This window comes from Rhinoraja longicauda, chromosome 2 (assembly GCF_053455715.1).
Source record: "Rhinoraja longicauda isolate Sanriku21f chromosome 2, sRhiLon1.1, whole genome shotgun sequence".
In the NCBI taxonomy this organism is placed as follows: Eukaryota; Metazoa; Chordata; class Chondrichthyes; order Rajiformes; family Arhynchobatidae; genus Rhinoraja; species Rhinoraja longicauda.
In genome coordinates, this window is record NC_135954.1 from 115,314,749 (window position 1) to 115,339,613 (window position 24,865).

At 48.3% G+C, this 24,865-nt stretch overlaps 1 protein-coding gene across 1 annotated transcript in view; it reads left to right on the top strand.

Moving 5' to 3' along the window:
• Positions 1-18,259, top strand: part of LOC144608499 (poly(U)-binding-splicing factor PUF60-like) — a 69,118-nt gene extending 50,859 nt beyond the window's left edge. Inside the window, 4 exon segments of the mRNA XM_078426345.1 lie at positions 1,085-1,275; positions 2,230-2,371; positions 14,193-14,431; positions 17,328-18,259. Of these exon segments, the coding sequence (XP_078282471.1) occupies positions 1,085-1,275; positions 2,230-2,371; positions 14,193-14,431; positions 17,328-17,627 (872 nt within the window). The 3' untranslated portion in view covers positions 17,628-18,259.
• The last annotated feature ends 6,606 nt before the right edge of the window (positions 18,260-24,865 follow it).

A 24,865-nucleotide genomic window follows, 5' to 3' on the forward strand; every position in this document is an offset into this window, starting at 1 on the left:
AAGCTGACTTTTCATCCTATTTGGGCCAAATTTGAACTGGGTCACTGAGGTGAAAGGACAACTTGTTTGTGGATATCCTCCTTTCATTTGCTCTGTGGTAATGGCAGGTTTGCTGCAGCTGGTTCATATACCATCAGGTAGGTGTACCATTGTGATGATCTGTCAGTAATATATTTTTCTCGCCACTACTGACAAAGTGGCAGTAGTACATCAAACTGAAATTGCATTAGTGAATTCTGCCTCGGTACAATTCAACCCATTTAAAAACAACAGTGGACAATACTCTGCCCATCGGAGTGTGATCCACAGGTGGAGGTTGAAAGGTGGTGCTGTGATCCTCAACATTTGAAGGTACCGTGAACCGTCCCCAGGACAAACAGCTGCTACCTGTCACATGCCATGCACAGACTGGCAGAGAGCAACATGCGATCACTCTGTTTGGGATCCTTTACTGATCCTGGTTTGGGCTCCATTGTCCTGGTGCACAAAGCAGCTCCGTGGCAACAATGCAGAGCTTTCTCCTGCTTGCACGCACGGTCCCTGTCAGAAGTCTATGCAAAGCCAGGCATGTGTGAGGAATCCCACAGCTCAAACAGGCACAACCTGGTTTGAGTTACAGAACCACACTGAACGGTGTGGAGGCCAGGCGTGGAAATGAAAGAAGTGACGAGAAGTGGGGATGAAGGTAAGCCAGTCCGGCGTATGTTTTGTGTGGATGTGTAATCTCTCTGGAGCTGTAGGGCAGGGGGAGGCTGAGAGGGGTTTGTAATGGCCATTGGGAACCTTTTGCTCTTCGTGAATGGGATGGTGCTGGAGGAGGGAGCCTGGGGGCTGCAGTGGTGGAGAACGTGCAGGGGAGGGTGGGAGTGGTAGTTAAAGGGGGGTGGATATCTGAAAGAGGGGGGTATTGGGGATGGCCTGCCCTAGTGATGGGGAGCATGCGTTGGGCCACGGTGGCTAGGGATATCGAGGCGTGCGGGTGGACGGGAGGGGTGTGGACACGTGTGGCGATGCTGGGCTTTACACAATGTCAGCTGCTGAGGCCTGACTGTGCACGAACACTGAACCTGTTGCCTCCACGCAGAGTACGAGAAGGCCCAGTCCTCGCAGGATGCCGTTTCCTCCATGAATCTCTTCGACCTCGGCGGCCAGTTCCTCCGTGTGGGGAAAGCGGTGACCCCTCCGATGCCGCTGATGACGCCTGCCGCACCTGGTGGATTGCCTCCTGCCGCAGCAGTGGCTGCTGCTGCAGCAACAGCCAAGATCACAGCTCAGGTTGGTGCAGGCTGCTGGCTCAGCAGGCTGCCGTCAGCTGGCTAGCTACCTGTTAGCATGGCCCCCCCAACCAAACCTGCTCTGTTTCAACCAGGTGTATGGGGATTGATCAGGCAGAGAATTCAGCTGTCCTGTGGTGTGCGAGAGGTTGCCACTCTTGCAAATGATGAAACCACAAGCTCCCTGGTTGAGTATTTACAGACTGGAATTCCTGTAAATGGCGAAAAAACCCACAAGGAACCTTTCAGATTATGATTCATAAATGTTTCACGAGGCAGTGTGCAGCAAGCTTTCAACAGATTGATTCCTGAGATTGCAGGTTTGTCAGATTGGAAGAGATTAAGCAGACTGCTGTTTCCTAGTACGTTTAGACTGGTACAGCACAGGAACCGGCCCTTAGACCCACAATGCCAGATAAATATTGCCTGCTTGCAATCCAAATCCTTCCATTCCTGATATCCATGTGCCGATCTAAAAGCCTCTTAACTGTGACAAATGCCACTGTCCCAGTCGGGCAAGATAGCGGACAAGTTGTTCAAGGTCAGCCACTTTGCCTGACTGGGAGATGTAAATGTTTCACTCATTGTTGGAATCGGAGAAATCCTGGACAGCTCAAGTCTAGAGTGTTTAAATGTCATATGTACCGATAATTGAACAATGAAATTCATGCTTACGGCAGCTTAACAAGTCCGTAAACAGGATAAAACGCAGATAAATATATAATAATAAAATAATACACTAATCAGTTATACTTGGTAACTGAAGTCCATAATGCAACCAAAGACCCGTTACTGCCTCAGCTGAATTACAGCTTGCTCCAGTAACTTTGCAATGTTGAGACTGGTGTTGTAAATTGGCACTCAATAATAAAATTGAGGCAGTACTTTAAGCAGACTGTCCTGTATATATCTGTTGATTTTCTCTCCTAATATTGGTCTTTTTTCTTGCCTGCAGGAGGCTGTGGCTGGAGCAGCAGTGCTTGGTGTTAGCGGTCTCTCAGCACCAGGTCTGGTTACTCCAGCACTCACCCTTACTCAGCCGCTGGGAGCGTTGCCACAAGCTGTCATGGCAGCTCAGGCCCCAGGTGTCATAACAGGTCAGTCACGCATGGAGGTACAGTGCAGACAGCTGGGGAAGGTGGTCAGGAGGGCTGGATATGGCAACATTCATGGAAGTATAATGTAGACAGCTGGGGAAGGTGATCAGGAGGGCTGGTGAGGTACAGTGTAGACAGCTGGGGAAGGTGGTCAGGAGGGCTGGTGAGGTACAGTGTAGACAGCTGGGGAAGGTGGTCAGGAGGCTGGTGAGGTGCAGTGTAGACAGCTGGGGAAGGTGATCAGGAGGGCTGGTGAGGTACAGTGTAGACAGCTGGGGAAGGTGGTCAGGAGGCTGGTGAGGTACAGTGTAGACAGCTGGGGAAGGTGATCAGGAGGCTGGTGAGGTACAGTGTAGACAGCTGGGGAAGGTGGTCAGGAGGCTGGTGAGGTACAGTGCAGACAGCTGGGGAAGGTGGTCAGGAGGGCTGGATATGGCAACATTCATGGAGGTACAGTAGACAGCTGGGGAAGGTGATCAGGAGGCTGGTGAGGTACAGTGTAGACAGCTGGGGAAGGTGATCAGGAGGCTGGTGAGGTACAGTGCAGAGCAGCCGGTGAAGGTGGTCAGGAGGGCTGGACATGGCAACATTCGTGCACTGGTTACCCAGTCCAGTTTAATGCTCCAGTCTGCAGAAGGATTTCCCCTCCCGATCATGGGTATCTCCATTCTAGAAATGGGCAAATGTAATGTAACATTAATGTTAGACACAAAATGCTGGAGTAACTCAGCACGACAGGCAGCATCTCTGGATAGAAGGAATGGGTGCCGTTTCTGGTTGGGACCCGTCTTCAGACACTTCTCGACCCGAAACATTGCCCATTCCTTTCATCCAGAGATGCTGCCTGTCCCGCTGAATTACTCCAACATTTTCTGTCAATCCTCGGTTTAAAGCAGCACCTGCAGTTCCTTCCGTAATATTGATGTTGCTGTATGGGTATGGAGAGGCTTACATCATTGATCCCACCTCATCTGGAAAGTGAATCCTAAAACCACTGGCTTCTTGCACACTCTCTGGCTCACCAATGAACTTCAGGTTTTTCGGCTCTCCACACCTGCTCTGGTCTATATTACATCATAACTGGTCAGTACACACCAGCCTTCACACTGATGTTGATTGCCCTGGTTGATACAATGATGAAGCCATGGGCTGTTGTGGTGCAGATTGCCCCATAGATGGTGTCACTGTGTGTGGACTGTGGTACACTGTCTGCAAAGACCACTCCTCAGGCCAATTCTATTGCCTGACCCCTTTCCATCAAACTCACCCACCCCTTTCAACACCAACCTCCCATGCATTTCAAATGCTCTATCAGGCAATCCCTCTTGCCCTATCTTGCAATGACAGTGTTTCATTCACCAACCAGAGCTAGGAGTAAATGTGGGTGCCGCGACCATCCCTCGCAGCAGGAAACGTTAGACTGGATTGAACACTGGCTGGCGCATAGCAGACTTCAATTGAATGGGTCCTTTACAGGCTGGGGAGATGTAAATAATGGGATATAAATATTTACATTAATGGTGGTGGGGAGGGTGAGGATTTGGAGGAGGACGGGGGGAGAAACAAAATGCAAGGTTTCGAAGATGGGTGGAAGAGCGTGTAATGATGAGAATATTGGTCATGCAACAGGGTTTTTTCTAAAGCAGTATGTGGAGGCCCCCACATGTCAGAGGACAACGCTGGATCTAGTATTGGCAAATTGGGACGGGCAAGTTAATGAAGTGTTTGTGGAGGAGCCTTTTGGGACCAGTGACCATAGTTCGATTAGGTTTAAGATAGTTATGGATAGGGTACAGAGAGGGTCCGCGTGTTAAAATGCTCAACTGGGGTAAGGCCAACTTTGAGGGTATGAAAGAAGGTCTCGCTCAAGTTGACAGGAGCAGGTTATTTGATGGGAAAGGAACATCGGCCAAGTGGGATGTTTTTAAAAGTACTGACGAAAGTCAGGATACGTACAGTGCATTCAGAAAGTATTCAGACCCCTTCACTCTTTCCACATGAATTAAATTTATTTTTTTAATCATCAATCTACAATACCCCATAATAAAAAAGCAAAAACAGGTGTTTTTAAATTTTTGTAGAGTAATTAAAAAGAAATAACTGAAATATCACATTTACGTAAGCATTCAGACGCTATGATACTCAAAATTGAGCTTAGGTTCATCCTGTTTCCATCGACTCTCCTTGAGATGTTTCTACAACTTGATTGGAGTCCATCAGTGGTAAATTAAATTGATTGGACATGATTTGGAAAAGCACACACCTGTCTATATAAGGCCCCATAGTTGACAGTGCGTGTCAGAGCAAAAACCAAGTCATGAAGATGAAGGAATTGTCCCGAGACAGGATTGTGTCGAGACACAGATCTGGGGAAGGGTATAAAACAATTTCTGCAGCATTGCAGGTCCCGAAGAGCACAATGGCCTCCGTCATTCTTAAATGGAAGAACTTTGGAACCACCAGGACTCTTCATAGAGCTGGCCTCTGAGATGGATTCTTAGAGCAGCTTGTACAGGAGCCTACCATTGAGAAGGCAATTCTGGATTTAGTGTTGTTCAATGAACCGGATTTAATAAGGGAACTCAAGGTAAAGGAACCGCTTGGAGGTAGTGATCATAATATGATCAGTTTTAATCTGCAATTTGAGAGGGAAATGGTTAAACCAGGAATGTTGGTGTTGCAGTTGAACTATGAAGGCATGAGAAAGGATCTGGTCAAGGTCGAATGGAAAGGGATCCTAGCAGGAATGACGGTGGAACAGCAAGAAGATGCAGGATCATTTCATTCCAAAGAGGAAGAAAGATTCTAAGGGAAGTAAGAGGCAACCGTGGTTGACAAGGGAAGTTAGAGATGGAATAAAACTAAAAGAAAAGATGTATAAGATAGCAAAGAGTAGCGGGAAGCCAGAGGATTGGGCGACTTTCAAAGGACAACAGAAGATAGCATAAAGGGCAATAAGGGCTGAAAAGATGAGGTCGAAGTGAAGCTGGCCAAGAATATAAAGAAGGACAGTAAAGGCTTCTTTTGTTATGTTAAGAGAAAAAGATTGGTAAAGACAAATGTGGGTCCCTTGAAGGCAGAAACAGGTGAAATTATTATGGGTAACAAGGAAATGGCGGAAGAGTTGAACAGGTACTTCAGTCTACAGGATCTGTCTTCACTGAGGAAGACACAAACAATCTCCCAGATGAATTAGTGGACAGAGGATCACGGGAGACAGAGGATCACGAGAGACAGAGGAATTGAAAGAAATTTGCTTTAGGCGAGAAATAATATTGGGTAGACTGATGGGACTGAAGGCTGATAAATTCCCAGGGCCTGATGATCTGCATCCCAGGGTACTCAGGGCAATGGCTCAAGAAATCGTGAAAGCATTGGTGATTATTTTCCAGTGTTCAATAGATTGAGGTTCAGTTCCTGTGGATTGGAGGGTAGCTAATATTATCCCACTTTTCAAGAAAGGAGCGAGAGAGAAAACGGGGTATTATAGATCAGTTAGCCTGACATTGGTGGTGGGGAAGATGCTGGAGTCAATTATTAAAGAGGTAATAACGGCACATTTGGATAGCGGTAACAGGATTGGTCCAAGTCAGCATGGATTTATGAAGGGGAATTCCTGCTTGACTAATGTTCTGGAATTTTGGAGGATGTGACAGGTAAAATGGATGAAGGAGAGCCAGTGGATGTAGTTTATCTGGACTTTCAGAAAGCCTTTGATAAGATCCCACACGGGAGGTTGGTGAGCAAAATTAGAGCACATGGTATTGGGGGGTAGGGTATTGACATGGATAGAAAATTGGTTGGCAGACAGGAAGCAAAGAGTAGGAATAAACGGGTCCTTTTCAGAATGGCAGGCAGTAGAGAGTGGAGTGCTGCAAGGCTCGGTGATGGGGCTGCAACTGTTTACAATATATATTAATGATTTGGATGATGGAATTCGAAGTAACACTAGCAAGTTTGCAGATGACAAAGGTGGGTGGCAGTGTGAACTGCGAAGAGGAGGTTAGGAGGTTGCAGGGTGACTTGGACAGGTTGAGTGAGTGGGCAGATGCATGGCAGATGCAGTCTAATATAGGTTATCCACTTTGGTGGCAAAAATAAGGAGGCAGATTATTATCTCAATGGTGTCAGAAAAGGGGAAGTGCAACGAGACCTTGGTGTCCTTGTACACCAGTCACTGAAAGTAAGCGTGCAGGTACAGCAGGCAGTGAAGAAAGCTAATGGCATCTTGGCCTTTATAACGAGAGGATTTGAGTACAGAAGCAAAGAAGTCCTACAGTTGTTTCGGGCCCTGGTGAGACCACATCTGGTGTATTGTGTACAGTTTTGGTCTCCTAATTTGAGGAAGGATGTCCTTGCTATTGTGGCAGTGCAGCCTAGGTTCACAAGGTTAATCCCTGGGATGGAGGGACGGTCATATGAGGAAAGATTGGAAAGACTAGGCTTGTATTCACTGGAGTTTAAAAGGATGAGAGGGGATCTTATAGAGACGTATACAATTATGAAAGGACTAGACAAGCTAGATGCAGGAAAATTGTTCCCAATGTTGGGAGAGTCCAGAACCAGGGGACACAGTCTAAGAATAATGGGGAGGCCATTTAAAACTGAGATGAGAAGAATCCTTTTCACCCAGAGAGTTGTGAATTTGTGGAATTCTCTGCCACAGAAGGCAGCGGAGGCCAATTCATTGGATGAATTTGAAAGAGAGTTAGATAGAGCTCTAGGGGCTAGTGGAATCAAGGGATATGGGAAGAAGGCAGGCACAGGTTACTGAATGTGGATGATCAGCCATGATCACAATGAATGGTGGTGCTGGCTTGAAGGGCCAAATGCCCTCCTCCTGCACCTATTTTCTATGTTTCTATACAGAAAAAGATTAGCAAGTTTGCTGATGATACAAAAGTTAGTTGTTTTGCTGATAGTGAAGATGGTTGTGAACGGTTGCAGCAGCATCTGGGTTGATTGTCCAGGTGGGCGGAGGAATGGTTGATGGAATTAAATACAGAGAAGTGTGAGGTGATGCATTTTGGGATGCCGAACAAGGGCAGGACCTACACAGTAAATGGTAGGCCTCTGGGTAGTGTTGTAGAGCAAAGGGATCTTAGAGTACAGGTGCAAGATTCCTTGAAGGTCGAGTCGCAGGCAGATAATGGTGGTCAAAAAGGTTTTTGGCTCTTTGGCTTTCATCAGTCAGTATTAACTATAGAAGTTGGGAGATCATAGGAAGTTGTATAAGATGTTGGTGAGACCGCTTTTAGAATATTGTGTTCAGTTCTGGGCACCATGTTATAGGAAAGATATTGTCAAGCTTGAAAGGGTTTAGAAAAGATTTATAAGGATGTTGCCAGGACTGGAGCATGTGAGCTATAGGGAGAGGTTGAGTAGGCTGGGTCTCTATTCCATGGAGCGCAGGAGGATGAGGGGTGATCTTATAGAGAGGTGTACAAAATCATGAGAGGAATAGATCGGGTAGATGCTCAGTCTTTTGCCCAGCGTAGGGGAATTGAGGACATAGGTTCAAGGTGAAGGGGAAAATATTTAATAGGAATCCGAGGGGTACATTTTTCACCCAAAGGGTGGTGGGTGTGTGGAACAAGCTCCCATGGGAGATAGTTGAGGCTGGGACGATCCCATCGTTTAAGAAACCAGCCAGGTACGTGGATAAGACAGGTTTGGAAGGATAAGGACCAAGCGCAGGCAAGTGGGACTAGTGTAGCTGGGACATTGTTAGCGGTGTGGGCGAGTTGGGCTGAAGGGCCTTTTTCCACACTGCTTCACTCTATGACTATGATATAGGTAGGTTGAACGATTGGTTGAAAATCTAACAGGATTCAATGTGGGGAAGTGAGAGGTCACTGACTTTCGTGGGAAGAATTAAAAGGCAGAATCTTATCTATAAGGAGAGAGATTGCAATGAGTGAAGTTTTGAAGAAGATCTTGGTGTTCTCGTATTTTAGTTTCGCTTAGAAATGCAGCAGGGAAACAGGCCCTTTGGCACACCGAGTCCATGCCGACCACGATCCTCACACACTAACACTATCCTGCACACAATGGGGACAATTTACAATTTTACCTAAGCCATTTAACCTACAAACCTGTACGTCTTTGGAATGTGGTAGGAAACTGGAGCTCAACCCGTGCACGTCATGGGGAGAACGTACAAACTCTGTGCAGGCAGTACCCGTGGTCAGGATCGAACCTGGGTCTCTGGGTAAGGCAGTGACTCTACTGCTGCTCCACCATGCTGCCCTTTGTGCATGAGTCAGAAAAGATTAGCAGGCAGGTTGAACAAGTAGTTAAGAAGGTAAATGGCAGGTCGGGTATTTTTGCCAAGAGGTTAAAGTTTAAGAATAGGGAGGTTGTATTTACAGTGTACATGGTTTTGGTAAGGTCATATCTGGAACACTGTGCTCAGTTTTGGTTTTCTTACCCAATGAAAGGACATAGTAATGTAGGAGGCAGTCTAAAGGAGATTCACCAGGCTGATTACTGGAATGACAGGGCTGTCCTTTCAAGAGACACCGATTGGATCTACATTCTTTAAAAGGTAGAAGAAAGGTGACCTTCAAATAATTATGATCCCCAGGGGTCTTGACAGGGTAGATGTTGAGATGTTTCCACTAGTGGGAGAGACACAAAAAAATATATAGTTTCTAAAGAAGCCATGGTTGGAACATGGATAAGAAAAGTGTAAATCCAGGCCAATGGGACTAATGTAGATTGACATCTTAATCAGCATGGATGAGAAAGGCTGAAGGGCCTATTTCTCTGACTACAAATCTATGTCACTGAGGTGCATCGACTTTTATTCTCAGGGAGGCAAAACTCTTGAACCCTCTGCCCCTGACTTGTGGAGTCGGATCAATGGATCTATATCTGAAAAGATATGCCTCAAATTCAAGAGAGTCAGGGGGTGGAAGTTAGTGGAGTGGCTATTACTAGGGAGAAGGTGCTTGGGAAGCTGAAAGGGCTGAAGGTGGATAAGTCACCTGGGCCGGATGGACTGCACCCTAGGGTTCTGAAAGAGGTGGCTTTAGAGATTGTGGAGGGCTTGACAGTGATATTTCAGGAACCACTAGAGACAGGAGAGGTCCCAGATGATTGGAAAATTGCCAATATTATCCCGTTGCACAAGAAGGGTGCAAAGCAGATTGGTGGGAACTATAGGCCGGTTAGCCATGTGAGGCTGCTAAGGAAGATGAGCCCATGGTATCAAATGGCGGATACCAGCATGGATATCAGGTTGGCTAGATGGCAGAAGACAAAGTGTAACAAAGGGGGCTTTTTCTGGTTGGCTGCCAGTGACTAGCGGAGTTCTGCAGGGCTGGGGCTGTTACTCTTCACGTTGTATATTAATGATTTTGACAAGGGGATTGAAGGCTTTGTGACCAAGTTTGCGGATGATATGAAAATAGGTGGAGGGGAGGTAGTGTAGAGAAAGTAGGAACTCTGCAGGAGGACTTGGACAGGTTGGGGGAGTGGGCAGAGAAGTGGCAGATGGAATATAGTGAAGCAAAGTGTGGAGTCATGCATTTTGGTAGCAGGAATAAGGCAGAGACTATTTTCTAAATGGGGAGATAATCTGGAAATCGGAGGTGCAAGGGGACTTGGGTGCAGGATTCCCAAATAGTTAATTTGCAAGTCGAATCAATAAAGGATGAGGTTGCAGAAGACAAACGCAATGCAAGCATTCATTTCAAGAGAGCTGGAATATAATAGGCAATAGGAGTAGGCCAATAAGAATAAGGAGTAGGCAATTCGGCCCTTCGAGCCAGCACCGACCGCCATTCAATGTGATCATGGCTGATCATTCTCAATCAGTACCCCGTTCCTGCCTTCTCCCCATACCCCCTGACTCCGCTATCCTTAAGAGCTCTAGCTCTCTCTTGAATGCATTCAGAGAATTGGCCTCCACTGCCTTCTGAGGCGGAGAATTCCACAGATTCACAACTCTCTGACTGAAAAGATTTTTCCTCATCTCCGTTCTAAACGGCCTACCCCTTATTCTTAAACTGTGGCCCCTGGTTCTGGACTCCCCCAACATTGGTAAAATGTTTCCTGCCTCTAACGTGTCCAACCCCTTAATAATCTTATACGTTTCGATAAGATCCCCTCTCATCCTTCTAAATTCCAGTGTATACAAGCCTAGCTGCTCCAGTCTTTCAACATATGAGAGTCCCGCCATTCCGGGAATTAACCTAGTAAACCTACGCTGCACGCCCTCAATAGCAAGAATATCCTTCTTCAAATTTGGAGACCAAAACTGCGCACAGTACTCCAGGTGCGGTCTCACAAGGGCCCTGTACAATGGCAGAAGGACCTCTTTGCGCCTATACTCAACTTCTTGTTATGAAGGCCAACATTCCATTGGCTTTCTTCACTGCCTGCTGTACCTGCATGCTTCCTTTCAGTGACTGATGCACTAGGACACCCAGATCTCGTACTTTTCCTAACTTGACACCATTCAGATAATAATCTGCCTTCCTATTCTTACCACCAAAGTGGATAACCTCACACTTATCCACATCTGCCATGCATCCGCCCACTCACATAACCTGTCCAAGTCACCCTGCAACCTCATAGCATCTTCCTCACAGTTCACATTGCCACCCAACTTTGTATCATCTGCAAATTTGCTAATGGTACTTTTAATCCCTTCATCCAAGTTATTGATGTATATTGTAAATAGCTGCGGTCCCAGCACCAAGCCTTGCGGTGTAAAAACAGGGATGTAATGCTGAGGCTCTGTTAGGCACTTGTAAGGCCACATTTGGAATATTGTGAGCAATTTTGGGCACCATATCTGAGGAAGGATGTGCTGGCTCTGGAGAGGGTCCAGAGGAGGTTTACAAGAATGATTCCAGGAATGAGTAAGTTAACCTCTGATGAGCGTTTATCGGCACTGGGTCTGTACTTATCACTGCAACAATAAACTCCTCCCTGTCCACTGGCATCGTCCCGCCATCCCTCAAAATCGCTGCTGTCACCCCCATTCTGAAAAAAACTGGTCTCAACCCTGACACCCCAAACAACTTCAGACCAATCTCCAACCTACCCTTTCTGTCCAAAGTTTTGGAACGTGCTGCAGCTTCCCAACTCAAATACCACCTCTCTACCAATAACCTGTATGAAACTTTCCAATCCGGATTCCGCTCCAAACACTGTACTGAAACTGCGCTCCTCAAAATCACAAACGACCTTTTCCTCTCCTCCGACGCTGGCAACCTCAACATCCTCATCCTACTTGACCTCAGCGCCGCCTTTGACACCATAAATCACTCCATTCTCCTCACCCGACTTGAAACCTCCCTTAACATCACCGGCACAGCCCTATCCTGGTTCAAATCTTACCTCTCTGACAGGCACCAGTTCATCTCCATTAACAACTGTAAATCCCCCACCGCTCCCCTCCCCCAAGGTGTCCCCCAAGGCTCAGTCCTTGGCCCCCTCCTCTTCATCCTCTACCTGTTCCCCCTTGGTCAATTAATCCGCCGTCATGGTCTCAACTTCCACTGCTTCGCCGATGATATCCAGCTCCTCATCTCCACCAAGTCAATCTCCACCACCACACACAGTGTAGACACTGACAAACTGCATCAATGAAATAAAATCTTGGCTTCAATCAAATTTCCTCAAACTCAACTGCAACAAATCTGAAATCATCATCATTGGTCCAAAAACGCTCACCAAATCCACCCAAAACTTCATCCTCAATATTGATGGTCTCCCAGTATCCACCTCCCCTCACATCCGGAATCTTGGAATCATCTTTGATCAAACCCTCTCCTTCGACAAACACATCAAACACATCACAAAGACAGCCTTCTTCCACCTCAAAATCATTGCCCGTCTCCGTCCATCCCTCTCCTCCACAGCTGCAGAAACCCTCATCCACGCCTTCATCACCTCCAGTCTGGACTACTGCAACAGCCTCCTCTATGGCGCACCTTCAAAAATCATCAGTAAACTTCAATACATTCAAAACTCCGCTGCCCGTCTACTCACCCACACCCCGATCCGTGACCATATCACCCCCGTCCTTTACAAACTCCACTGGCTCCCCATCCCCCAGAGAATCCAGTACAAAATCCTCCTCATGACCTACAAAGCCTTCCATAACCTGGCCCCATCCTACCTGACTGACCTCCTCCACAGGCACACTCCCACCTGCACCCTCCGCTCTGCTGCTGCCAATCTCTTATCCCCCCCCCCCACTGGACCAAACTCAGATCCTGGGGGGACAGGGCTTTCTCCATCGCTGCTCCCACCCTATGGAACTCACTACCCCAAACTGTCAGAGACTCCTCCACACTCACCACATTCAAAACATCACTGAAGTCTCACCTGTTCAGTACTGCCTTCAACCACTGAAGGTCACCTCACCTTCTGTCTCCTTTCTCTGCTCGTTTACTTATTTATCTATTTATTCACTTCCCTATGTTCTTTAAATCCCTGTAAAGCGTCTTTGAGTGTATGAAAAGCGCTATATAAATGTAATACATTATTATTATTATTATTACTCGCTGGAGTTTAGAAGAATGATGGGGGGGCCTCATTGAAACATACAGAATAGTGAAAGGCTTGGATAGAGTGGATGTGGAGAGGATGTTTCCACTAGTGGGAGAGTCTTGGACTAGAGGTCATAGCCTCAGAATTAAAGGATGTCCTTTTAGTAAGGAGATGAGAAATTTCTTTAGTCAGAGGGTGGTGAATCTGTGGAATTATTTGCCAAAGAAGGCTGTTGAGGCCAAGTCGGTGGATATTTTTAAGGCAGAGATAGCTTTTTGATTAGTACTGGTGTCAGGTTACGTGGAGAAGGCAGGAGAATGAGGTTAGGAGGGAGAGATGAATGGCGGAGTAGACTTAGAAACATAGACATAGAAACATAGAAAATAGGTGCAGGAGTAGGCCATTCGGCCCTTTGAGCCTGCACCGCCATTCAATATGATCATGGCTGATCATCCAGCTCAGTAGCCTGTACCTGCCTTCTCTCCATACCCCCTGATCCCTTTAGCAAAAAGGGCCACATCTAACTCCCTCTTAAATATAGCCAATGAACTGGCCTCATCTACCTTCTGTGGCAGAGAATTCCACAGATTCACCACTCTCTGTGTGAAGACTTGATGGGCCGAATGGTCTAATTCTACTCCGATCACATGACTGTATGACCTTATATAGGGTGAAAATAGATAAATATTTGATAGATTGAAAAACTGAATTTAGTTTAGATATACTTCATGGAAATAGGCCCTTCAACCCAACGGGTCCACGCCAACCATTGATCACCAGTTCACACTAGTTCTCCCGTATCCCATTTTCTCATCCATTCCCTACAATTTACAGAGGGCCAATTAACCTACAAACCAACACGCCTTTGGCATGTGGGAGGAACCCTGAACACCCGCAGGAAACCCATGTGTTCTTAGTTTAATTTATTGTCACAGGTACAGTGAAAAGCTTTTGTTGCGTGCTATCCAGTCAGCAGGAAGACGATACGTTATTACAATTGAGTCATTTACAGTGTATGATAAGGTAATAAATTGTAGTGCAAGGTAAAGCTAGCAAAGTCCGATCAAGGATAGTCCAAGGGTCACCAAAGAGGTAGATAGTAGTTCAGCACTGCTCTCTGGTTGTGGTGCGAGATTCAGTGGCCTGGTTACGGGGAATGTGCAAACTCCACACAAACAGCAATTGAGGCCAGGATTGAACCTAATCTCTGGCACTGAGATTGAACCTAATCTCTGGCTCTACTAGCATTTTTCTAATTGTTAGCCTCTAATGTGTGTGAGGTGTTGACAGTGAGGTACCTTGTCTCTTCCAGGTGTGACTCCAGCGCGTCCCACTGTGTCGTTGCCAGTGACCATCCCGCAGGTGGGGGTGGTTAACCCCGTCCTTGCCACACCTCTGGCAAATAGCGGTGTTGCAGAAGTCAAGAAAGAAGAAGATGAAAAGTTGCTGGATACTGAGCGTCTGGAGATGCTCAGCGAGCAGGAGCATATGAGCATTTCAGGCAGCAACGCCAGGCACATGGTGATGCAGAAGCTGCTACGCAAGCAGGAGGTGAGCAAAAGTGCAGGGAGTTAGTTGGCCGTCATCTCAGGCCAGCATGTAAGGAAAGGGGTATTAAGCCTCCTTTATAAAAGGCATTGCCTGGTCCCTAAAACTTGCACCGTGCTGAGGTAACTCAGCGGGTCAGGCCAGGACTAGACATTGGCTGGACCGTAAAACTTGCACCGTGCTGAGGTAACTCAGCGGGTCAGGTGACTAATATTTCAGGCCAGGACTAGACTTTGGCTGGATTTGCTGCTCAGTTCTGGACACTGCCTTATGTGGGGAAACATTAGTCATGGAGAGAACTCGAGAGTTTAATTTACGAGTGTACAAACTGGCCTTGCCCTTTAAGTTCAAGATACTATCGGAATTGCTCAATTTGGAAGGTGACAACATTTACCAGGAGAGCCCAGAATGTGATGGCATCTTGAAATTGGAAACAGTGGAATTCTGGTCCATCCTTTCCCAAATTGTGAGCAGTCAATTGAACTTAAATTTAGTTTGTTTATTTTCATGTATACATAGTGTACAGCTTGACTTGCATGTTATTGAGTCAAATCATGCTGTACGTGTACTAAAGACCCTCTTCTGGAACAGCACGCAGAGTTGCCACGTTCTGACATCACCTTGCAACTTCCAAATGTCAAAAAAATCCAATCTTGGCCAAGGAAATGCGCAGCATCTTATTTCCCCACGTGAAGGCTGGGTGTGGTGGGGACACTGGATGGGTGAAGTAGGGATGGGCCTGGCCCAGCGCCATGCCGTTGGTTCCTTCCACCGCCGCTTCGTGCATCTGCCACAGGCTGCGCTCCATCCGCCCGGCTGCTGTAGGGCCACCACCACCCACGACCAACACCAACACCACCAGCAACACTACTGCAAACCTCCCGCCCACCACCACCACAAACCTCCCACCAACACCACCGCAACCACAAACCACCCGCCCACACCACCGCAAACCTCCCACCAACACCACCGCCACCGTAAACCTCCCGCCAACACCACCGCCCACCACCACCGCCCACACCACCGCAAACCTCCCGCCCACACCACCCACCGCCAACACCACAAACCTCCCGCCCACCACCACCACAAACCTCCCACCAACACCACCGCCACCACAAACCTCCCGCCCACCACCACCACAAACCTCCCACCAACACCACCACCACCACAAACCTCCCGCCCACCACCACCACAAACCTCCCACCAACACCACCGCCACCACAAACCCCCCGCCCAACACCACCACAAACCTCCCACCAACACCACCGCCACCACAAACCTCCCGCCCACACCACCGCAAACCTCCCGCCCACACTACCGCAAATCTCCCGCCAACACCACAAACCTCCCACCAACACTACCCGCCCACACCACCACAAACCTCCCCCTGGCCACCTCCACCAACACCACCACCGCAAACCTCTCGCGGCATCTCCACCAACACCACCCACCACAACCGCAAACCTCCCTCGGCACCTCCACCAACACCACCACTGCAAACCTCTCGCGGCATCTCCACCAACACCACCCACCACAACCGCAAACCGCCCCCGGCACCTCCACCAACACCACCACCGCAAACCTCCCGCAGCGTCTCCACCAACACCACCGCCCACGACTACCGTTGCTCCATGCAGCTGCCGCAGGCTGCGCTCCATCCACTTGCTCTCTCGCCCAACTGCTGTAGGGCCTTCCGCGGCCACCTCTGCCAATGCCACTGCCCACGACCACCACAACTGTGCTGTTTGTCTTCCTCAGGCAGCAGCCCCTTCACTTCCATGCGCCAAGACTTCCACGTCATGTATACTGAGCCGATCACGGAACTTTAGTTTGTTTCCTGGGCATGGGAAGCAAGTTAGTGGGCTATTGAATACCACTGACTTTCCCCTTCACCTACTGCTGCTCGGTTTGTGTGGCTTTCAATACTGAGATTTACTAGAAGAGTGAGTAAAGATAAGAGCTAATTTTACGTGGCGGCGCCTAACGGCAGCGGCTGACTAGCAGTCTGTCCGTCTTTTTTTTCCCTTTTTTTGTTGTGTGTCGGTGTTGGGATGGTTTTTATATATTTTTTTTGGTTGTGTATGTGTGGGAGGGGGTGGTGGTGTCGGTGGGTGGGGGGGGGGGGGGGGGGACTTTTCTCTTCCTCACGGCGCGGGGTGCGGCTCGGCTGCGGGGCCTAACATCGCCCGCTGCGGCTCGGCCGCTGGACTTTACATCCCGGTGCGGCTTGGCCGCTGGACTTTACATCCCGGTGCGGCTTGGCCGCTGGACTTAACAGTGCCCGGTGCAGCTCGGCTGCGGGGCTTAACATCGCCCGGTGCAGCTCGGCTGCGGGGCTTAACATCGCCCGGTGCAGCTCGGCTGCGGGGCTTTACATCGCCCGGTGCAGCTCGGCTGCGGGACTTTTCACCGCTGGTGCGGCTCGGCTGCGGGACTTAACATCGCCCGGTGCGGCTCGACCACGGGACTTAGCAGCGCAAGGCTTGGTCGCGGGCCTTTCATCGCCCGGTTCGGCCGCGGGACGTTTCAGCGCCCGGTGCGGGGACTGTGCGGGTCGGTCGGGGACGAGCTGTCTGTCCGTGGGCGTGGGGAAGAGAGTGGAAGTTTTGTTGCCTCCATCACAGTGAGGGGGTGTTTGGAGTCACTGTGATGGACGTTTGTGTTGGGGTTATGTGTCTTGTGTTCTCTTTTTTTTTTTTCTATGACTGCTATGTAGTTTCGTTCGGTACTTCGGTACCGAACGACAAATAAAGCTCTGTTATATGCCAGTCAATTGTATCAGAATTAGGTGTCAGCGTGGGGTTGCACCTTTCCTTGTGTTCTAGCGCTGGGTGGGATGCTGCAGTCAGCTCTCTGTCACAGGAAGTGCAGCCGAGAGTAACTGAGCTGCTTGTTTCAGTCCACAGTCATGGTCCTGCGCAACATGGTGGGCCCTGAGGACATTGACGATGATCTGGAGGGCGAAGTGACCGAGGAATGTGGCAAATTCGGTGCCGTGAATCGTGTCATCATCTACCAGGAGAAGCAGGGAGAGGAGGAGGATGCTGAGGTGATTGTTAAAATCTTTGTGGAGTTTTCCATGGCTTCGGAGATGCACAAAGCCATCCAGGCTCTAAATGGGCGATGGTTTGGAGGACGGAAGGTGGTAGCAGAAATCTATGACCAGGATCGGTTTGATAACAGTGACCTATCTGCATGAACTCCAGGCCGTGATACTCTTTGTTTATGAACTGCAACAAAAGGACTTTGCATTGTACTTGGGGTCAGCTGTGGTTCAGGGACCTCATCCAACAGCTGACATCTGCTCACCCACTTCAGTCTGGGAGGCTGCAGATGAATGTGGTGGGTGTCCACTCTGAACTGACAGGATGCTGGGTCAGCCTCCCTGTTCCTCTGCTGTTTCTCCATTCGCTGGCCAAACCCAGTGGACCAAAGTGCAGAACTCAGCCATGAAACCCGTGCCTCGACCACACGCCCAACTCCCCTTCATCCTGTTGGTCAATTTGTCACCGGTTAGACGATTTTGTTCAGTGGCTGATTCCATCAGTGGGAATCGCAGAATGTTTAGGATTTATTGCCCCCGTGCGGAACCCATGGACTGGAGCTGGTGAATTTTACATGATGTGATACGGTTCAGATCCATGGTGTCAGGACTGGGGGTCATTCACCTTAACGCATGGAGCTGGCCTGGATTCACACACTTCTATCTCCAGAATGGTTCAACTCGGTGGGATTGTGTTTTTTTTTTAAACTCTGTTAGCTGTTGGCTGCAAATGTGGACATTGTAGGCAAGTTACTGTTTCTATTTCTATTAAAGAATTATTCAACAAACACTTGCAGTGATTGTCCTTGTCTGGTATGGCAGTGGTGTGAATGGGCATCTCAGTTGATCGTGGTGTTGTTGAAACATTAACTTCACAGGTGAATGTCCATCTCCAGATCAGTGTCCAGCACATCACAGGAAGCTGTCTGCTGCTGATGTTACCGGGGTGGGGGCTTGTCCTGTTACTCATCTGGCTACTTGGCCCACTCTCCAACCCCACAGTGAGATGCATGGTGGCGGGCAGTGCCAGCCTGATGCTGGGCTGGATTGGGAAAGGAGTGAGTCCTGGTCCGTCTCTGTGGAGGGAGAGTTTTGTCTTTCAGCCCAGGGAGATACATACGAGGGGTTTGGTTGGAGCATAGCAGAGATGTGTAAAACTAGATGTCGCCTTTGGATGAGAGGAAAGAGGTTTAGGAGGGATATGATTGGAATCTGGATGGGGGTGGTAGAGGCTATCTCACAATGTTTAATTATGTAGACAAGCACTGAAATATAGAACTTACAACAGTTCAGCAGAAGAACAGGCCTTTCAGCCCACAATGTGCCAACCATGATGCCAAGACCAACTCTAATCTGTCTGCTCATAATCCATGTCCATCCGTTCCCTGCATTTCCATGTGCCTATCCAAAAGTCTCTTAAATGCTGCTTTGGTATCCGCCTCCAATGCTATCCCTGGCAGAATGTCACTCACCAGCCTGCGATTTACAAAGCACTTGCCCTGCACATCAGTGTTGAACCGTGCCCCTCTCACCTTAAAGCTGTGCTGTCTGGTATTTGATGTTTCCATCCTGGTGAAAAGGTTCTGACTGTCTACCCTATTGATGCCTCATCATTTTATATACTTCTATCATGTCACCCGGCAACTTCTGTCATGGTAGTGCAGCGGTAGAGTTGCTGCCTTACAGCAAATGCAGCGCCGGAGACCCGGGTACGATCCTGACTACGGGTGCTGTCTGTACGGAGTTTGTACGTTCTCCCCGTGACCTGCATGGGTTTTCTTCGAGATCCTCGGTTTCCTCCCACACTCCTAAGATGTACATGTTTGTAGGCTAATTGGCTTGGTAAATGTAAAAATTGTCCCTAGTGGGTGTAGGATAGCGTTAATGTGCGGGGATCTCTAGTCAGTGCGGACCCAGTGGGCTGAAGGGCCTGTTTCTGCGCTGTATCTCTAAACTAAAATTCCGGAGAAAATTGCAAGTCTTTCCAACCTCCCCTAATACCCACTATTCCAGGCATCATTCTGGTGAACCTCTGCACCATATCTAATGCATCCATGTCCTTCCTGTAATGCGGTGACCAGAACTGTACAGAATATTCCTATATACAGCCTGAAGGGTCTCGACCCGAAACATCACCCATTCCTTCTCTCCAGAGATGCTGCCTGTCCCGCCGAGCTACTCCAGCATTTTATGTCTACCTTCGATTTAAACCAGCATCTGCAAATATTCCAAATGTGGCTTTACCAAAGTACTATAAATCTGCATCATGACGTCACACCAATTTGCAGGAGGTTATAGACAGAGTGTTGGTAATGAAATGAATAGAGATGGGTACTTGCAGAAACTACAGTGCAGATACTGTAATCTGAAACAAAAACAAACTGCTGGGGAATGCAGCAAGTTGAGCAGCATCTGTGGAGGCAGAGGGGAGTTTACGTTGTGGGTCAAGACTGCATGAGGACTTGGTGGCCTGGACCGGAGAACATTACTGTGCTTTGACTCCAGGTGAGCATCACCTATTGAACAGGAGCCTGAGCAATGGAGGTAAGGAAATGTCCTCTTCCCACCTGTAGTTCAAACCGTCCGGCTGTGAGGTACGTCTCTGAGCACATCTGCTCTGCCATCAGCAAAACCACCTTGTATGTTGAACAAAGATTGGAGCCCAAACATGTGGCACTGTCGGCCCAAAATGTCAAAGAATACCTTGTTTATTTAATATACTGGTAGGAATATCAACCGTTTGCTTCTAAAATTATCATCTTTGTTTCCAGATCTATCAATATTTTGACTGCTCCTTCCAATCTCTCATCTCCAGTTCTTGCAACATTGCAAGAACTGTATGCCTCAGTTCTTTACTTTAATGTCTACTGTCATATTGTAGGAGTACATTTCTATGCTCCCATTACCAATTCAGACTACTTTGTCTGAATAAGACGCAGTGCTTGTGTAACTTAGCGGGTCTGGCAGCATCTCTGGAGAGCATGAATAGGTAACATTTTTGGTTGTGACCCAACTCCTGCACTTTGTCTTATTTTGTAAACTAGCATCTATGGTTCCTTGTTTCTGCTTTGTCAGATTATTCTGCGAAAGGGTTTTCAACCTGGAATGTTGGCTGTTTAATTTTCTAGAGATGCTGCCTGATCAGCTGAAAGTTCCGAGTATTTTCCTCAAATTAGTTGGTATCTGCCAGCTTTTGACTACTGAATTAACCCATTCTCATCCGAATGGAAGTAAGTCCTATCCCAAAGAATACTCTCCAGTAGCTTCCCCACCACTCGCATGAAGCCCACAGGCCTATAATTTCCTGGATTCTCCCTACTTCCTTTGTAGTGGGAACAACTAATCATATCATATCATATATATACAGCGCGGAAACAGGCCTTTTCGGCCCACCAAGTCCGTGCCGCCCAGCGATCCCCGCACATTAACACTATCCTACACACACTAGGGACAATTTTTTACATTTACCCAGTCAAATTAACCTACATACCCGTACGTCTTTGGAACAACATTAACTAATGTCCAGTCCTCTGGGACCTTGCCTGTAGCCAGAGAAATGTAAAGATCCTTGTCAAGGCTCCAACCATCTCTCTTAAAGAAGGTTACAGAGGAAAAAGTGCAAGGTTGCAGGTAGGTTTGAAGATCGAGGCTACACCCTTGTTTATGGGAGGATCATTTGGTAGTTGTTAAATCATATTAAATAACAGCAGGGAGGAGACTGTTGCTGAATCTGGTCTTGCGTGCTTTCCAGCTTTTCTATCTTCCATCTGTTGGGAAAGGAGGGATGAGCGAGTGGTTCTTGATTATGTTGCCTGCTTTTCCGAGGCAACGTGAGATGGAGGCGGAACCAATTGAGGGGGTGGGAGGCTGGTCTGTAATGCAATGGGCTCCATCCACAACTTGTGGGTTTGGCCAGAGCTGTGCCCAAGATGAGAAGTGCCCATTCTAACCAGAGAGCCTTGGATTGAGCAGTTAGGATTGAGGAAGGGAGGGGGAACAACAGGAGAAATGTGTAAAGGAGGGGTCCACAGAGAAGTTGTGGACAGGTTGGTGGTTCTGATAGGGGGAATCAAGGAAATTTGTAGGTAGCTTCCTGAAGCATGCACTGTCTGAGGACAGGGAGGTCTGAATTACCAGCAGTAATGGAGTTGCAGCAAACTGGTCTTCCTACTCTTTCCTAGAAAAGTGTAGAGAGCATAGAATGAACAAAATGCTGGAGTAACTCAGCATGTCAGGCAGCATCTCGGGAGAGAAGGAATGGGTGACATTTCGGGTCGAGACCCTTCAGTCTGAAGAAGCGTCACCCATTCCTTCTCTCCCGAGATGCTGCCTGACCTGCTGAGTTACTCCAGCATTTTGTGAATAAATACCTTCGATATTTGTACCAGCATCTGCAGTTATCTTCTTGTAGAATTAACAAACCTTTCAAACAAAAAGTGCGAGGTTAGAGAGGATTCAGTTTTAGGGAATTAGGCTGCGGGCAGTATTGGGAGAACACTTTGTGTGGCATTCAGATTTAGTCATTCCCTTGTATTGTTCAGAGGTCTACTGTACATTCTTAGCTGTGTGCTAGCCCTTTGTTCTCAAGTTCAATCTGTATCGATTTGTTCTTTCTAACAAATCAATTCTCACCTCAACTATTTAACGACAGTAAAATCGGACTATGAAGACCATTATGGAAACTTGGTAAGTCTGTCAAGAGTTAATATTGTGCAGGAAGGAACTGCAGATAGATGCTGGTTTAAACCGAAGATAGACAAAAAGCTGTGGTAACTCAGTGTGCGGGACAGGCAGCATCTCCAGAGAGAAGGAATGGGTGACATTTCGGGTTGAGACTTCAGACTGGTTAGGGATAAGGGAAACGAGATATAGACTATGATGTAGAGAGATAAAGAACAATGAATAAAATATATGCAAAAAAGAAACGATAAAGGAAACAGGCTGTTTGTAGGGTGAAAACAAGAAGCTAATGTGACTTGGGTGGGGGAGGTATAGAGAGCGAGAGGGACTGCTGGTGCTACCCTTATTAATATTGTTTATTTGTCATAAGCACCAGAACAATGAAATTCTTAATTTCTTCAGCTTTGCAAGCACAGTAAATACAACACAACAAATAAATAGTCACTAGATAAATTATTATTCCAGGTAATCCAGACCATGATCGTGCAAGCCTCTTGACTAATGGGTGACAGAATAGAACGAGACCAAAAGGTGGAGGTGAGGATGGGTTGTGATCTTGGTTCATTATTGTGTACCAAGACAGTGCTATCAAGACATACACAACAAGTACAACAGGGAGTGCAAAGAGAGAAATACTGCACTCTGATGCAGTATATAGATTTACAGTGCTGCAGCATTGCAGCTGCAAGGAATGCAGATTAGAAAAACGTGCAAGATTCACAAAGATAGGTTGGGAAATCAGGACAGGTTTTATAACAGTGGACTACTGAATGCTCTTGGGTCCGCCCAACTATTACAATGTATATATTCGTATTTGTTCGTTCCACCCCTCACTTTCTTTGCAACTTAAAAGGTGTTTCATTTGTAGCTTTCAAACTTAATAGAAGGCCTTCAACTTAGGGGTTAAAATACAGAAAAGAGGAACTGCAGATGTTGATTTAAACAAAAGATTTAAAATGAACACTTGGAGATGATGGCCTGGTGTTTGTCTGTGGAGGTCATTGACAAGGGGTAGGTATAAGATATCGTAGGCGCTGTCCCTAGCATGGTCAGCCTGCCAGATCACAATGACACCTCCATTATCAGCGGATTTAATAAAGGTGATAAGAGTCTGAAGAAGGGTCCTAAACCAAAACATCACCGTTCGATGTTATCCAGAGATGCTACTTGACCCACTGAGTTACTCCAGCATTCCTCCAGAGTCTTGCCATTTGATGTGAAGGTCCTGCCCAGGTTTGACTTTTCAAAATGCAACACCTTGCACATCTGCATTGCCCACTTGATTAAGATCCTGCTGCAATATTTAGCACACACTTCAGTATCAGTTGTAAACTTAATAATCATGCCTTGCATGGTCTCATTCATATCGTTAATGCAGTAATGTGCCCAGCACCAAAGCTGAGGCACACCACACAACTAGAGCCATCTTTCAGTTTTGTACCTCTCACTTTAAAGGCCATCTAGTCCTTGATATTCCCATCCTGCGAAACAGGTTACATACAAACATGGAAAATAGGTGCAGGAGGAGGCCATTTGGCCCTTCGAGCCAGCACTGCCATTCATTGTGATCATGGCTGATCATCCCCAATCAGTAACCCACACCTGCCTTCTCCCCATATCCCTCGATTCTGTTAGCCACTAGAACTCTATCTCACAGGTTCTGACTCTACCCTATCTTGTCCTTTCATAATTTCATAAATTCTATGTCCCCTCAGCAGAGTGGTTCTATGCTGAGAGCGATGAGTGTGGAGGTGGAGGCACTGCTTGTAATACACTTGGAGATGATGGCCTGGTGTTTGTCTGTGGAGGTGATTGTCAAAGGAAGATATGAGGTGGGAAATAAGAGTGCAGATGCTGGTTGAAATGTAAGGTGGACACAGAGTGCTGGAGTAACAGCGGGACAGGCAGCATCTGGAGAGAAGGAATGGGAAACACAGACAAGGATGTAGGAGGAGGCCCTTCGAGCCAGCACCGCCATTCATTGTGGTCATGGCTGATGGTCGCCCAGTCCTTGTGTGCACAGATGCTGGGCGACTGTCAGTACCAGCACCAGCACCAACCTTGCTTCCTCACACTGCCCCGCACGGGGAGAGGGGGGAGAGTGCGGCCCGTCCCCCCGCCCCGCACAAAGATGGCGCAGCATCCGGCGGCAGTGACGACGCGTGCGCGATGAGATCACGGACCACGCACGTACGCACGCAGCCTGGCGGTCGGCGGGCGGGGAGCGGAGAGGAGAGAGGCCGGGACCGGACTGGACGCGGGGAGGGAGGGAGGGAGGGGGACTGGGGAGAGGAAAGGCCGGGGCTGAGTGAAGGCGGAGAGAGGCCGGGCCGGGTCGGGCCGGACGCGGGGTGAGGGCCGAGGGCCGAGGCCGGGGTCGAAGACAGTGCGGGGCCGGGTGAGGGCGGGGAGAGGCCGGGGTCTGAGACGGTGCGGGGCCGGGGAGAGGCCGAGGCTCAGTGTGGGGCCGGGTGAGGGGCGAGGCCGAGGCCGGGGTCTGAGACAGTGCGGGGCCGGGGTCTGAGACGGTGCGGGGCCGGGGAGAGGCCGAGGCTCAGTGCGGGGCCGGGTGAGGGGCGAGGCCGAGGCCGGGGTCTGAGACAGTGCGGGGCGGGGGTCTGAGACAGTGCGGGGCCGGGGTCTGAGACAGTGCGGGGCCGGGGTCTGAGACAGTGCGGGGCCGGGGTCTGAGACAGTGCGGGGCCGGGGTCTGA